Source organism: Hydra viridissima, unplaced genomic scaffold (assembly GCF_058129835.1).
Source record: "Hydra viridissima isolate aposymbiotic clone 2 unplaced genomic scaffold, HvirCarnegie_v1 scaffold_1, whole genome shotgun sequence".
Classification (NCBI taxonomy): Eukaryota; Metazoa; Cnidaria; class Hydrozoa; order Anthoathecata; family Hydridae; genus Hydra; species Hydra viridissima.
In genome coordinates this window covers 2,988,623-3,004,293 of record NW_028324300.1, presented here as the reverse complement: position 1 = coordinate 3,004,293, position 15,671 = coordinate 2,988,623, and the positions used below count along the sequence as shown (strand labels likewise).

General features: G+C 27.7%; 2 protein-coding genes and 1 non-coding gene across 7 annotated transcripts; 2 read left to right on the top strand and 1 right to left on the bottom strand.

The window, feature by feature from the left end:
* Positions 1-943: 943 nt before the first annotated feature.
* LOC145187360 (U3 small nucleolar ribonucleoprotein MPP10-like) lies at positions 944-10,741 on the bottom strand. Of its 3 annotated transcripts, none has more exons than XM_090089329.1 (9): positions 10,595-10,741; positions 8,221-8,359; positions 7,030-7,853; positions 3,570-3,819; positions 3,173-3,314; positions 2,391-2,458; positions 1,910-2,047; positions 1,554-1,664; positions 944-1,477 (listed from the first exon to the last, which is right to left on the bottom strand). In XM_090089329.1, the coding sequence occupies exons 3-9, from the start codon at positions 7,701-7,703 to the stop codon at positions 1,007-1,009; spliced, it is 1,854 nt and encodes a 617-aa protein (XP_089945455.1). In that variant the 5' UTR covers positions 7,704-7,853; positions 8,221-8,359; positions 10,595-10,741; the 3' UTR covers positions 944-1,006. The 3 variants fall into 3 exon arrangements, with proteins under 3 accessions (XP_089945455.1, XP_089945459.1, XP_089945450.1); XM_090089333.1 differs by having other exon boundaries at positions 7,030-7,849; positions 10,595-10,702; XM_090089324.1 differs by lacking the exon at positions 10,595-10,741 and having other exon boundaries at positions 8,221-8,868.
* Positions 10,118-10,190, top strand: Trnav-cac (transfer RNA valine (anticodon CAC)). Its single transcript has one exon. It is a non-coding gene; the product is annotated as a tRNA-Val (tRNA).
* On the top strand, positions 10,343-15,236 carry LOC145187949 (uncharacterized). Of its 3 annotated transcripts, XM_090089342.1 has the most exons (12): positions 10,345-10,481; positions 11,207-11,315; positions 11,595-11,757; positions 11,840-11,954; positions 12,202-12,386; positions 12,485-12,640; positions 12,981-13,058; positions 13,237-13,320; positions 13,397-13,555; positions 13,708-13,738; positions 14,614-14,750; positions 14,848-15,236. In XM_090089342.1, exons 1-12 carry the CDS (start codon positions 10,436-10,438, stop codon positions 15,085-15,087), a joined length of 1,503 nt encoding a protein of 500 aa, XP_089945468.1. In that variant the 5' UTR covers positions 10,345-10,435; the 3' UTR covers positions 15,088-15,236. The 3 variants fall into 3 exon arrangements, 2 of the variants coding, with proteins under 2 accessions (XP_089945472.1, XP_089945468.1); XR_016453054.1 differs by lacking the exons at positions 10,345-10,481; positions 13,708-13,738; positions 14,614-14,750; positions 14,848-15,236 and having other exon boundaries at positions 11,009-11,315; positions 12,887-13,058; XM_090089346.1 differs by lacking the exons at positions 13,237-13,320; positions 13,397-13,555; positions 13,708-13,738; positions 14,614-14,750; positions 14,848-15,236 and having other exon boundaries at positions 10,343-10,481; positions 12,887-13,029.
* Positions 15,237-15,671: the final 435 nt, after the last annotated feature.

Genomic DNA, 15,671 nt, shown 5'->3' with positions numbered 1-15,671 from the left:
TTAATTACTTTTTATTACGTAATGAAAAAGTTGCGCTTTTTACTGTCTTAGTTTACGTACATAAAATACGATTCAACCTATATATATATATATATATATATATAGACACACACACATATATTTATATTTATATATAATGACAACACGCTTTATTTTGTTTATTACGAATAACTTCCACCGACAGAAACCATTCTGTTTATGCGGTCAACAAAAAACCTTTTAAAACAAAATCGCTAAGTATTACCGAGTTCTCGACACTTCATCGTACGTCGTTGAAAGAAATAATTAAACGTCAAATTTTCTACCTACCTTCTGAATCAAAGTATTAAAAAACAATATAATTCAATATCGATGTCTTTTAGCTTGTAGATAACTAGAAAAGTTGTGCTTAACAATTTAAACCCTTCTTTTTTGAAACATTCATCTTTAAGTTTAAGGGACAATATGCGTCATCCACCATATTTTTGTTAATAACATTTTTTTCATCTTAGCCCAACTTTTGCTAAGTATTATTCAGCTTAGACAACAAATTTTCAAAAACAGTTTTTTTAAAAAAGAAGTTATAGAAGGTAGGACGAACTACCATAAAAAATTTGGACTGGCCTTAAATCACCTGAGTAATGAAGAGTTTTCTCTTTAGAAGCCCGTCACTTACGGTCACATGTCCAATCTAAATCTACATTACACATGCGCATATTTTGAAAAATAATTTTTTATTTGTAAATTGTTTCAAGTAGATACAACACCAAGAATATTTCAGAACAAATCAATAGTATAGGCCACACCAAAAACTGTGACTAAATAATGGCTAATGACAGATGTAACTCCCCAGTAGGAGACAAAAAGAGCTGTCTTTACCTCTTACATGGTATACAGTCTGTCATTGAGTCAATGCATGGTAAGCTGTGCATTGACTCAATGACAGACTTTATTGTGCTTAAACTTTTTGAAAGAATTTGGGTTTTATTTTGTTGCTTGGAGCCAAAAAAACTTTCCAATAAAAAGTTTAGAGTTTTAAAAACTGAACTGTTTTCTTCGTCTTGCTTTCTTTTGTTTTTGACTTGTTTTTGAGCTTAGAAATACCATCCTTTATTTCTGTTTGAAGTCTGTTAAAGAACTCACTACTGGACTTGACGCTCTTAGTAGAGTTCTTTTCGTTTACGATGGTATTTCTTAAGCCTTTCTTCAGTTGTGCAATGGCCTCTTTTTTAGAAGACTTATCAACTTTTCCGGATTGAACTTTTAACTTATCTTTTCGTTCTTTATCTTTTGCTGCAAATTTCTTCTTAATCTTCTTTTGACGTCGTTCATGCTTACGATCGGTATCCGTTTTTTCACCGTCACCTTTTATATCACGGCTTTTTTTGTCGAAAATTTCCTCGGGAGCTAATTGAGATGCCTCGCTCATAGTTATAGGTGTAATTTCTTCCATATGTAGAGAAGGAACGTTTGCTATTATCTTGATTTCTGGTCTCGGCTAAAAAACAAAATCAGATGCGTTGACAACCACTTTTGAGAAAAAAAAAAAAAAAAAAAAAAATTCTATAATTTACCGGTTTTGGGGTAAAGTGAAAATTGGAAAGTGCATCTAATTGAGCAAATAACTTGGTCATCATGTTATTTATAGCAACGTGGTCCTCATTTTCTTTCTCTTCTTGGTTTTCCTTTAAAAGTAAATAAAACTTAAAACTAAAAAACAACCTTTAGGTTAAATACATTTACCTGAAAATTTAGAACCATTTGTAAAGTCTGATTTTATGGCGGTTTATTTTCATTCTGATTTCATATATTATCATAAAAATTTTTTAAAAAAAGAGGAATATTATTTATATATGTCAAGCTATTAAATATCCTACATATTGCTGAAAATTTTTTAAGTCTTTATGTCACGCTGGTTAAATTTTATTACCTCGGTCTGTTTGAGGTATTCCTTCTCATAAACCTCTGCGAGGCTCACTTTACTTTTCTCCTGATTAAGTTCGGGTGCTTTTTTATATTCAAAAGGTTGAGTTACAGGTTTTTGCTTCCTTTTAACATCATCCCATGCCTAAGAAAAATTACAAATTGTAAACATATATCAATATTATTATAAAAATATTATTTATTCAAAATCTTTTAAAAATAATATCCTAAATTAAGTTTTGAGTAAAGCCATTTTACCAGATTTATTATCAATTTACTAGAAGATATAATCATAAAATTAAGTTTTAATTTTTAAGTAAATTAATGTTTAATCTTGAAAAACATTATTAAACATAAAATAAATTCATATAGCGTTTGGGAAGCCGCAAAGTATTCAAAAACTAGGATAACTAATAAAAACTTATTGTTTTAAGTTTTACTGTCGCCATTCACTTTGGTAATAAAAAACAAAACTAAAAAATAAAAACCTCATCTTTAACCCGCTGCTTTATGATATCTTCTAAAGTTTGTGTTGTTTCTTCAGTTATAACAGGAGCTAAATGAAAGGTCTTTACATTTTAAAAATGCAATATCAAATAATTACATCAACAACATATAAAAAAAAAAAAAAGATATAAAGAAATTCTCATTTAAAAAACCAACATAAGCATTTGATGAAATTTAGATAAAAATTCAAATCATGTTAAAATACATAAAGAGCATGTTGTTCATAGAAGATTTTATAAGGATCTTGATAAAGTCCTGATTGTTTTTAAATAACATCCTTATCAAAGGAATCTTCTTTTATAAAGATTTTTGAAGATCTTTATAAAAGAAGCATATTGTAAAATTTTTTAAAAGATCTTCTGAAGTTCTTTAAAAAATTAGATCATTATTGATAACTAATTTATTGTAAAGATCTGATCATTAATGATGATTAAATAATTTGATAATGATCAAATAAATCAAATAATGAAATTTATGCAAGTAAATATTTAAAATGAATGAAAATGTTTATTGATTTAGAAAGTGAACTAATGTTAATGTAAAGATAACTTTTACTAAAATAGAAATATATATATATATATATATATATATATATATATATATATATATATATATATATATATATATATAAAAAATAAAATATATATATAAAAAGAAAAAAAAGCAAGAAGCAAATTGTTTGCTTATGATAATTAAATCATTTGCTGAATTCTGAACTTTTTTTCTGAACAAATCTTTGCAAACAAACAAAAAAAGAAATTACCCCCAACTGATGTGTGATCAAATGTAACATGTTCCTCCAACAAACTGTTTAAAGGACGTTGCTTTGCTGAAGCTTCACCCTGTAGCTGCCATTCTTTCTTTTTTAAATTTGATTCTTCTAAACGCTTTATTTTTTCAGCCATCTGTTAAAAAAATCTTTTTTAAAAAAAAGTTTGCAACTATTGCAATTAACATAAGTAATTGTACTTAAATAAAAAATAATACAAAAATGTAATGCATTATAAATTGGTTTAGATTTTAATGTCTAAAACATTCAAAAGATCCAAAAAGCTTTAACTAGATTTAGTCAATCAATTGGTGATTCTATATTAAATTTGTAAACTTTTTGATAATACTTATACTCTTTATTTTTTTTTATTGCTTTCAAAATCACTTACAACATTTTGACTCTTCTCAAATGAAGATTTAGGCTCTTTATCATTTACATTACTTTTATCCTCAGCAAAAGATTCATCATTATAACTTTCAGACTGTTGTTCCTCGTCCTCGTCCTCGTCCTCCTCCACCTCCATCTCTTCATCATCAATGCCAAAAGATTCTTCTAAAACTTTTTTTTTATTTGCAGTTTTACCTTCCTTTCTTTTAGATGGACCATCGAAAAAATCTTTGTACTTTGCTTCCTTATCTCTATAAAAAGATAAACTTAAAAATATAAACATTAAAAACTACTTTTAAAAGTATTTTAAATACTAAAATGAAAAATAAATTAATTGTTTAAGTAATGAGCACTGGTACTGGTAAGAGAATATGGTGCTTCTTGCTCATGTTAGTATTAAGAAATCTTTAGTAACAGCTCACCATTCTCTTACTACAGGGGCGTGTACAGGAATTTTCTTGGGTAAGTTGCAATTTTAACCCCTCTCCAAAAATGTTAAGTTTTAGCATCCCCCCTTCCTCATTGACAAACACATATATGAGGTAAGACGGCTTAGCAATCGCCCATTATTTTATCGCACATGATGCTAACCATTATCAAGCATCATCGCTTTGCACGCTATCTATTTTAGAAGAAAATGATGATAACCATAGTCAGCACCAACGCTTAACAATTACACACGACCTATTCTTATACCAAAAAAATATTACTTGTTTTATAGACAAACATCCAAATACTATATTTGGATGTTTGATTTTAAAACAAGTAATATTTTTTTCCAATCTTTCTTTCCAATGGACTAACTCCAATTAACATTTTGTTTGGAGAGTTATTTGAACTTGAGAGTTGGTCGACATTTTAAGCGAATAATTAAACTGTCTAAAATTTATGTTTAAGAAGTGTTTAATAAATACATACCAAACAGGGTGTATGTACTGAGGGAAGTCCGAATTTAATTTTTAAAACCCTTTCTTTCTTTTTATATTGTTCAAAATGCAAGTAATTAAAAAGATACACAGCTTTGTATAAAATAATTGGGGATGTCCATTGATATATTTTAATATATACTTGTTGTTAATTATAGTCTTCTCCTCCTGATGATAAATATCAATAGAATTTGACTAAAACTTTACTCAGGGTGTAATTAGAAAGGGAAATCCGGAATTTGTTCTCTAAGAAATAATTACTTTTATTTTTTTTAAATTAATAAAAGAAAATATTTAAAAAATGAAGTACTCTATAACTTAATAAAAAAAGGTATGTCCATTCAAGTTTCTTATTAATTTATTTAAGTCAAAAATTAAAACAACCTCCGTTTAAGTATATAAATCTTTTTTTTTTTAATAAACTTTAGACCGTTCTCGATTTGACAAGCACTATAATAAAATACTAAACTGTAAATCTAGTTAGCCCGGATTAATAACTTCTTACCATCCGTTCGAACAATTAACCTTGTATACTTTGTTTAATTATTGCTTTAGTTTGCTATAATCACTCGCTCTATTTGCTTCTATTTACCGACGCATCATATTTATTCAGCAAAATATTGAAGTTGTGAATATATATATATATATATATATATATATATATATATATATATATATATATATATATATATATATATATATACACACACATATTTTGGGTATGTCCAGCGACGTAGCAGACATCCCCTAGACACGCCCCTGTACTAAAAACATTGTAACCCTGAGACTTACACATCAAAATTTATATGGCTATAAAGGAATTATTGTATGGCTTTAAAGCTTTATAGCTTTAGAGCCATATAAAGTTTGATGTTTCAGTGTGTATTATGGAGAAGCTAAGCTCTACCACTCAAAACACTCCGAGTTATCTTAAGAGTGCTCTATTACTTTAACTGATTTGGTTTGTGTTGATTTGTGACTTAGCTTTTAAAATGTCTCGTTGAAATCTACCAGTTCTTAACTAAGATGTTTGAAGCATAGAAAATATTTGCTGCATAGAAACTTACCATATTGTATATGAAATAAAATTATGTAATGGACAGAAATAGTCACTAAAATATGTCAAAATAATGAAAAATAATCCTGGTCAAATCTCAAATAGGGTGATTTTGGGGTTTTTGACAATTTTGGGGATTTTGACAATTAAAAAATTGATAAACTGTGTAATCAGGACATGTAATGTTATTATAAGACATATTTTAGTAGAACTATCATATATACAAAAAGTGTATACTTGCTCAACTGTTACTTCTTTTTGGTTAAAAATTATCTGAATTCACCCCACAGGATAAGTGAATTCAGACAATTTTTTCATGTTGCACAAGATCAGGGTTTACATGGAGCCATAATAAATATGGTGCCTATACTGTTACAAAAAAATTTGTAATCCACATTTACACTTAAGCATACTATTCACGACTGTAGACCAACAATATCAGACAGAGCACCAAAATGTTTCAATAATGTCAGATGTGATAAATTTGTCTGTCACTCTGTGCTATTGTTTCAAGAATGATACAACAATTTGTGTGTTTTTTTGAAGACTTTTATAATATTAGCAATATTAAAATTTTCTGACTTTTATTTGACATTTATACTAGCACAAACATTCCAACTTCATAGCTTGTGCATTTATTCTTGTCTGAATTTATCCCATTTTTCAATAAAGTTATGACCTTTTTAAAAATTTTTTTACTATTTTTCCAAACCAAATCAAATCTTTTACAGTCCAACAAAATAGGCATATGATAGTTATCAGAAGTGTTATACCAAAATTTTGATAAATCTGCAACTAGTACTTCCAATAAAAGTTTTTCTAAATTTACCTTTTCATGTAAAAAGTATAAATAAGTAACTGATAGTCAATACTAATTTTCAGCATTGAACTATTTAGTCTGATACAATACATATAGAAGTCACCAGGATATTTGCAATTTTATTGAGGTTTTGTCTAAATTTACCTCAATATCCAAAATCACCTTAATATTGTCGACAGTTATCATGCTTTATTAGTTCAGGATTTATACAGAATACTTTAAATAACACTTCTGACATTTCACTGACTTAAAGCAAAAATGTTACACCTTTACACTGAATTTATTTATGCCTGATTGAAAAATATTATGATCTCTTTAGATATAAAAATTTTGTAAAATAGATTTTCCCTAAATGATCGGTGAAAATATTGCAAAATAGGTTTTCAGGTTTTCCAGACCCCATACAAACTCTGCAATTACTTACTAAAAATTTTAAGTTCGTTATCATATTCTACTTATTTATCTCAATCCTACATCTTTGTACAAAATCTTATATAACTTTCTTTTGTTTTTGTAAACCTAAAAAAGACTTCCCTTTTTGTTTATATAGATTTTGCAACTTTTATTTAGTAAAATATATTTCGTTTTTTTCTCTTACACATAAAAAAGAGGTGTGAAACATATTTTAATTATTTAAGATGCCACTTTAAAAATATACCTCCTGGAATCTTCTTCCTCACTAAGTTCATCATTAAAAAAATCTATATCATCTTCAGGATCACTTTCGGTTTTTCCAACCTCTAGCTGCTCTTCAATTTGATCTTGTTTATCTAGAAACTCCTGCATTTCACCCAACTTAAAAAAACCATCATCAAGAATTGTTGACTTATAAACCTTTGATTTAACTAATTCAGCGTTATCATCATCATAGTTATCACTATTTTCATCTTCATTTTCTTGCTGTAAATCTACATTACTTTCTTCTTCTACTGTCAAAAAGCCATCTTTTTCCGGATCTGTTGTTTTGCTTTTAGTTTTCTCTATTGTCTCAGACTTTTTTTTAGCCACGCTAGGTTTTAAGTTATATTTTGATTTATCATTTAGTTGATTAATTGCTTTATGATACTGCTTTATATTATAATTATTACAAAGTTGAATTTGTTGCCAAACTTGTTCGTTATCAAAGCCATCTATCAGGAGTTCTTTTAAATAATTTTGATTTTGATCATTTTTATTGATATCACTTATAAAGTCGTATAGTTCTTTCGAGACATTTAAAAAATTTCTGCATAGATTTGATTCAGTAGAAAGAAAAATATCTGGTTCAGAATTCAATTTATCAAACATTTGGAATGATAATTCCAATTGTTCACAACGTGCTTCAGTCACCATCTTCAAGTTTTACAAAACGGCTACCATCTTGGAAAATATCGCGACTTTTTAAAATGTTTTTAAGACATTCGCTGATAGGATTTTTTGGATTTCGCTGGATTGATTCACGAAAAGGATATGACTTCTCCATCAAATTTCTGAAGAAACTATCTAGATACAAAAGTTCTTAATTCTAAAACAACAGCATCAAAAATTAATATCAAATTAAAAAGCTTATCAGTATAAACACTATATAAGACCTAATTGGATAACCTTATGAAAGTTATTTCGTAAATGGTTTTTGAATCTTTTAATGTATAAATTATGGCAAGGAGAAAATGAATGAAAAAACTAATATTTTGTTTTGACATTTGCAATTTGTTTTTTGTATATTAACACGACATTAAAATGTTCTCATGCATAATGTTGTCTTTTTTCAGCATAACTATAAACAACAAAGTGCAAAAATGAAGCTGTATCCCGCATGAAAAGAGAGATATTAAAGATGTAAAACTGAAGATAAATCATAATTCCTTACATAAAATGCTTAAGTTGTTATGAGTTGCTTTATTCTTTTGGTGTCGAAACTGCTAGAATTTTCTCGTCAGATTTCTTGATAAAAAACTGTTCTATTTACTACAACAACATACGAGGTCTTTTGATGGGGAATGCACTACCTGACATGATACAAGCAATATTGACCATAACCTAATAGGTAGTTCTTTTTGAGAAGAAGGTATTAAAAAAAAAATATATTCAAAAACATTTTTCATTAGTATATTATTCTGTTGGCAATATATTAGAGTTCCATTTAGGTATTTCTTCAGGTAATTGTTTTAGCTTTGCTTTGTTTTGTTTGCATTTTTTGTTAAAAACAAAATTATCTGCAAGATTATTGGCAAGATAATCTGCAAGAGCCTTTTGCAAACATTCACAAACTTGATTATTAGATATCACTCTACAAAAATGTCTCATTCATTAAAGAAATAAACGTTATACAATACTGGATAGAACAAAACTCATCAATGGTCATCTGAAAGCAAGCAACCTTACTCACATCATAACATTGCTAGGGAAAAAGTGGTGCGAACAGGAAAAACTTCCTGCTCATGTAAAGCATTCTGAGAGACATACAGGCTTTTTCAACTTTATGAATATTTAACAGAGCAGATATTTAACAGAGTAGATATACCTAATTAAAAAAAGAAACCTAATTAAAATCTCAGATTTTAACAGAGACTGTCTATATCAAACATTACTTTAGTAATTTCCATCGAAATTTCTGGTATATGAGTTAATAATTTTCTCTTCATACTAATTGTTTTGGTAATTAAAATTTGATTCACTTGCAGATTTGCGTTCAACAATTTTAGATTATCAGTGGAAAAAAAAACTGGTTTTAAACCCAGACTGGATCCAATTCAATGGATGATAGTTTTTTTTATATAAAAATTTTAGTCCTGTAGTTAGAGAAAGTAGAGTTCCTGAAATCTGCTGCTTGGGGGTAAAAAAACACGGCAAGGTAGTAAACTTGAGGGGGCCACTGACCATTTAAATACTTTGAGGTTTTTAGTTTTATTTTTTCCTCTTTAAATTTGTAGCATTGTAATTTAAATTTATAATGATTTTTTTGCAAATAAAAATCAAATTGTCGACAAGTAAAAATCAAATTGGTGAAAGGATCAGATTTCATCCTTTCAAACCTGAAAACATCAGAATTCCGCCCCCCCCCCCCCAAAAAAAAAAAAAACTTAAAGAGGGGACCTTTTTACCAAATTAGATTTTAACACATCTAGCACAAAATCTGATGCTTTCAGGTTTCGCCGATTTGGTTTATACTTGTCGCAGTATGAAGCGAAAAGCTCAAAAAGTGGCCAAAAGTGGAATTTTTTTAACACACCATTTTCATTAATTTTTTTTTACAATTTATTAGAAAAAATATCAAATGATAAGAAAAATATATATTTTGGTTCTCTCATGTCTACTATCTTAGTCAGAGAATTGGAACAATAATTAAATAAAAACGTTTATTACTTTACAAAATTTTGAGTTTTGGCCGCTTTTTGACCATTTCGCTTAACTGTGTGTCGTTATCAAAACTAAGTAAAAGCAATAAACAACTTTTGATATAAATCCGCAATAGCAGCCTTGTTAATAATTCTGATTATGAAGATTGCTATTGCGGAATGCACTCACAATCAAAGCAAAAAGTCTTTATAGAATATTTGGTACTACAAAATGGACTTAACTTATCCCAAACAACCATGGCTAAATTCATCTGTATAATTGCATGACTAACAAACAAATTGACGAGTGATATTCAACGAACATTAAAAATGCAACGATGTAAAAAAATTCTTTTTATTTTTCGTCTTAAAAACTTCTTAAACATTTTAACTTATTTATTATATATAAAACATGTATATTGTCTCAGAAGTTCTGTAGTGTAGTGGTTATCACGTTCGCCTCACACGCGAAAGGTCCCCGGTTCGAGCCCGGGCAGAACTAATTTATTAATTTTTCAATAAAATGCCTCGGATGATTTTGATGAAATGGTCCTAATTTTCTCTTTTAAAAAATTATATAAACAAATAAAAAAAAGTTTAATTTATTCAATAATAATTTTGATATCTTGGATAACATTAAATTTTAGAGTGGATTGCCGTTGAGCTTGCTTTTGAGGTCTATATTAACTTAGCTTATTTTTTAAAGCTGATGATCGTAAAAACTGCATCCATCCCTTGGTATCCATAATGGTCGGCGTAAACAAACTTAAAAAATTCTCGAAAGCCGCACCAGGTGAACAATAAAAATAACTAGATTATTATCATCTTAAATTTTTTTCTTTTACTTGAAATACTTTACTAAAGCAGGTTGTAAGTATGTAGTTAACTACAAAAAAGAATACATACATAATGTATTAAGGCTTTTCATCTGTCATAAAATTTAAAGCAACTTTTGTAAGATTATTTATATCTGTATAATACAGCTAATAACTAAACGTAATCCAAAAAGATAATGAAATTACAGAATAATAATCTTGAAAAAGTATTCAACTTACATATACATTTACTTAGAATACTGTATAGATCTTAGTTTAGTTACAAATTAATTCATACAATAAAAATTTTCACATCAAATGACTCATCATTTAATTTATTCATTTATTTTGGACATTAGATTTATCTATTATTTATAGGAAGCTTGTGAATTCTTTATAGTAAATATTCAGATGTATTATTATTTAAATAAAGTTCTAGTTTATTTATTTTTGATTGATTAATTATTTAAAAGTATTATAAAAATATGATTTTATTAAATCCATTAATTTAAATCAAATCAAATCATACTATTTTAACTTATGTTCTTTAGAAAATTTGCTCAGCTTATAGATTTAAGCATGAGATTTAAAGTTATGATGGTAATAACACATCAAAATAGTGTATAAGATTTTGTTATATATATATACATATTTTTCCAAATGTTGAACAGTCGAACTAAATATCGCAAGCCTGTTGTTATAGCATCATCTGTCCCATCAAGCAATCTTCCTTTGATATATACTTCAAAAGCATTACCGTATGTTTCACGAGATAGAAATGCACTACTTAATTCAATTGCAATCAGAAAAAGGTGATTGGCTGTTTAAGCTTTTTTTTTGTTAAATTGCTGCACAATTTGTTATCAATCTTTTTCTTTTAAAATTAAATCTGATAACTTAAAAGAACTTTATTATCTTTGTAAATTTAATACATCTTTGTACAAAAATATTTCTTTTAAGATTTTTTAAACAAATAATCAAAATTCATAAAAGATACTATATGTAAAGATCTTCTCAAAAATAAAAGATCCTAATTTTCCCAAAGAAAAAAATCCTAAATTTGAACATCTAAATAATTTTTTGTGTTTTAGTGCTGATGGTTATGTAAATGTAGAATCTGAATACATTCACAATCTTTTGCAACAAGTTCATTTACTTGAACTTGAGGTTGCTTACTTGAAGGAAAAGTACCATAAAAGAGAAATACCACTTAATTTGGTATTGGAAAGTGAAAAGCTTGCAGAAAGGGTTAAAGTAAGTATTACTGCTTGACAATACTGTAAATACAATAAAAATAAACTTATGCTTGTAATAAATGTAATTATAAATTTTTTAGGCATCTGAGTATGAACTTGGTGCCCGTGAACAAGAAATAAATGCAAAAGAGAATACAATAGCGCTCCTTCATCAAGAGCAGCAAGAGTTTAAAACAAAACTTGAAGTAATTAGTGGTATAAAAACAGATGTTACTGAGTTTAAATTGATATAAAAATGAATGTACAAGTTTTAAACTTATTTGTTAAATAGTTGTCAAGTTGCTAAATAATAGTTAATAAAACAGGTCATACTTTTTAAATGTTTTATGTAAATGTTTATAAAAAGAAAAAAAAGTTCACTTTAAGGTTGTGATTAGGAATATATACTTATATAGTTACAGATACTTAATATCTGTGTTCTTATTGTTAAAAAATTTTTCAGAATCTTTCAATGTGGAAAAGAAAGAATTAGTTAATGAAATTGTAAGTTTGAAAAAACAAGTTGAACAATATGAGCTAGATCAGGCACGACAAAAATCACAAGCTGAGAGAACAAAGTTTGATTTGGATTCTTGTTTGCTAGCATTAAGTGGATCAAAAAGTCAAATTCAAAATCTTCAAAACAAAGTAAATCCTTCTTTGAATACTTGTGAAAATGAAATCTTACTTTTTGCTTTAAATACTAAAGGCATTTACATTATTTTATTGCTTCATTTTGTATATAGCTTGAAGAAAAAACAAATGACTTAAATGCATTGCGAATTACATTTGAAGAGAAGTTAGCTGAATCCTTAAAAGTACAAACAGAACTAAAACAACTTGAGGATAAATATTTTTATTCAAGAGAAAGATCCAGAGACCAAGTGGATTCTGTTTTAAAGGTAATTCTTAAATATGCTGGCGTTCCAAATGCCTTTCTGTTATCAATATGAAGATTTTTCTTTTTAATATTTTTTTTTTTTTTTTTTTAAAAATAGAAAAGTTTTTTGAAATAGTAACCTTAACATTTTAATATAATAAGAGTTTTGCAAATAATTTGTTATCTCTTATTTTTTAAGTATTTTTGTTGCCACATAATTTTTAATTTAATTTGACAAGAAAATTGTTGAAAAATCACTTTTTTTTAGAGAATAATTTCAAGAAACATAAATTTTTACAAAAATACATTGTTATAAAATCATGACTACAGTTGCTGTAATTTGTGTCTTTACCTCTTGCTAGAAAGAGTTAAAAGAGCTTAGGTTCAGTTTTCGTGAAAAAGAAATACAAGCTGACCAAGATAGAACTTTAAGGATTAAGGTAAATAATAAAACATGCTTTTGTTTCACTCGCATATGCTGTATATTAAAGACTTAAATATTTTGTATTTTTATCATTCTTGTAATCATTTTTTAAAATGTTTTTCATCTGATCGTAATCAGTAATTGATGACCTACTATTACACATATAATATTATTTCATATACATTGATATATAGATATCAGAAGACTGTGGAAATCTTATCAAAGAGAATGCAGCTTTATCATCACAAGTAATTGAATTAAAGAAACAGCTGGAAATGGTAATTTTGTTTTTTGTATGTTTAAGATAATGTTGCAACAATATTTTTCTATTCTTTTTGGCTGATTCTTGTTAAGGAACGTGAGTTTAAAGAGGACGTTCACTATAGAAAGCAAGCCACTATTCAAGAGTTGGTTACTCTTAAAGAAGAAGCAAAGCAAAAAGATCGTGAACTAGAAAGGTTAAGAGAGCAGTTAAGTAATCAACAAGATAAACTGACAAATGCAATGCAAAATGTAAGTCTGTTTCCTATATTGTAAAAATATTTGATTTAAAAAATTACTTTGAATTCTTCTCCACTCAACTAATAAAATGTTAATAAAAGAGTAAAACCCAATCTAAATTATTCATTTAAGAGATTTAGTTAACTTCTATTTTACATCTTTAGTTAATAAATGAGGAGGAAAGTCATAAAAAATGTAAGTCACAATCATATTTTTACAAAATGATTATTGCAACAACATAATCCTAATTATTACGTTGTGCCAATATTCGTACTAAGCCTCTTTCAAGGTTAAGATAACCAATTTGAATGAAGGTGTTGCATCTCAATTGCTATCCTCACTTGTCATATTAAAGAATGTCTACACATTAACTGCTTAAGAGAGTTTAAATGAAAAACCTTGATCATACTATTATTGCTGTCAAAAATGTCAAATGCGTTTACAAAATTGTTTCTTATAGTTAAAATAAAATTCTATTTAAATTTTTTGCTTTTTTCAAAAAAAAGTACTATCGTTTAGAAGGTTCAAAGTAAGTGATTTTTTTTATAAATAGTAAAGCAAAACTTGTAATTAAATTTCACAACATTTTTAATCAACTTTTCCATATGCTAGCTTCATATAACTCTTTGGTGCCTAATAGACGTCCGCTAATTAATTTTTCAAAAATTTTCCACCCAGGACATTCTTATTCCAACCCCCCCGGCTATTAAATTTTAGAAAAAATTCCATCCAAGACAAGACAATTTTTTATTATATATTTACTTGTTTTCAGACACTAATATATATGTTAATAATTAACAAAAACATTACTTAGTTATTGCTTTAAGTATTTAAAAAAACTCGAAATTTTCCAACCCCCTCCCCTCCCCTGCTTATTCTAGCCCCCCTGCTTATTAAGTTTTAGTGATATTTCCAACCCCCCCCCCTCCCCGCTTATTCCAACCCCCCCTTCTATTAGGCACCAAAGAGTACCTTCATAAAAGTACAATGTAAAATTTGAATTTTAAAACTAGGAATTTTACTTCGGTTTTTGATTTTTTTTTTACTGATTTGGTAAATTACACTTTAAGTGCGACAGCAGTTTATACTTTATCAATCACAACTTGAAGAAAATAAAGTATTAGAGTCCAAGCAGAAGAAAGAAAATATAGAATTAAGAAGAGATAATGTATTGCTAACAGATCACGTGAGCGAACTCCGATCAAAGGTAATGTCAATCTATAAGCGTGCGTTTGTCTTCTTGTGTAATCTTGTTCAATCTAATTAATCATTATTTTGATATCGAGCAATAATAAAAAATTTAGCTCGAATCGAAGACGGAAGATTTAGATAAATTCCTGCTAAAATATCGCAACCTTGAAAATCAGTTGGCATCTTTGCGTTCGAAATTACGTCTTCAAAGTAGTCTGGATAATATTCGTTGGGATGAGCTTGAAAATATCGCAGACCAGATGAAGCAATTTTCACGGACAATATCACCCATTCGCCCGAACACCGCTTTTCAAAATGCCAGAGATACTTCATTAGAGGATGGTTCCACCTAATGATTTTTTTATTAAATTTTTTTTTCTATTATAGTTTTATGTAAAAATAATTTCTTTTATTATTCTGGTTTAATTTATCTCACCTTATTTTTAATTTAAGTAGAAAATGCTCGTGCACAATTATATCCTTATTAATTATCATAAACGAATAATGGAGTTTTTATCTAATAAATGAGCGTAAATTTGTTACACAATACTTAGCTAGTTTAGCTAGATATTGTGTAAGAAATTTACGAGAGACAAACGAATGAAAAAACGAGTTTCTTGAGTTCATTATGAAACCTCGTTTCACCATTGAAACTAATTAAATAAAATGAAATAAACTATAATATAGTATTAAATCAATGAACTTAGTATTCGATCAAGTATCGACTACAATATTTCTTTTTAGGTTTACTACAATTATTTTTTTAGTCAAGCAATTCTTCACAAATAGGACACGTGTCCTGTTTATTTTCAAAATTTTGAAAATGTACTATGCCCAATGCGCTGTTCAAGATCGCGACCATTTTCTTTTTTTACTGAATATTCTGATGAAACCATTAGAAGTTCAGACGCATTTGAAAATTTTACGAACCGGAATA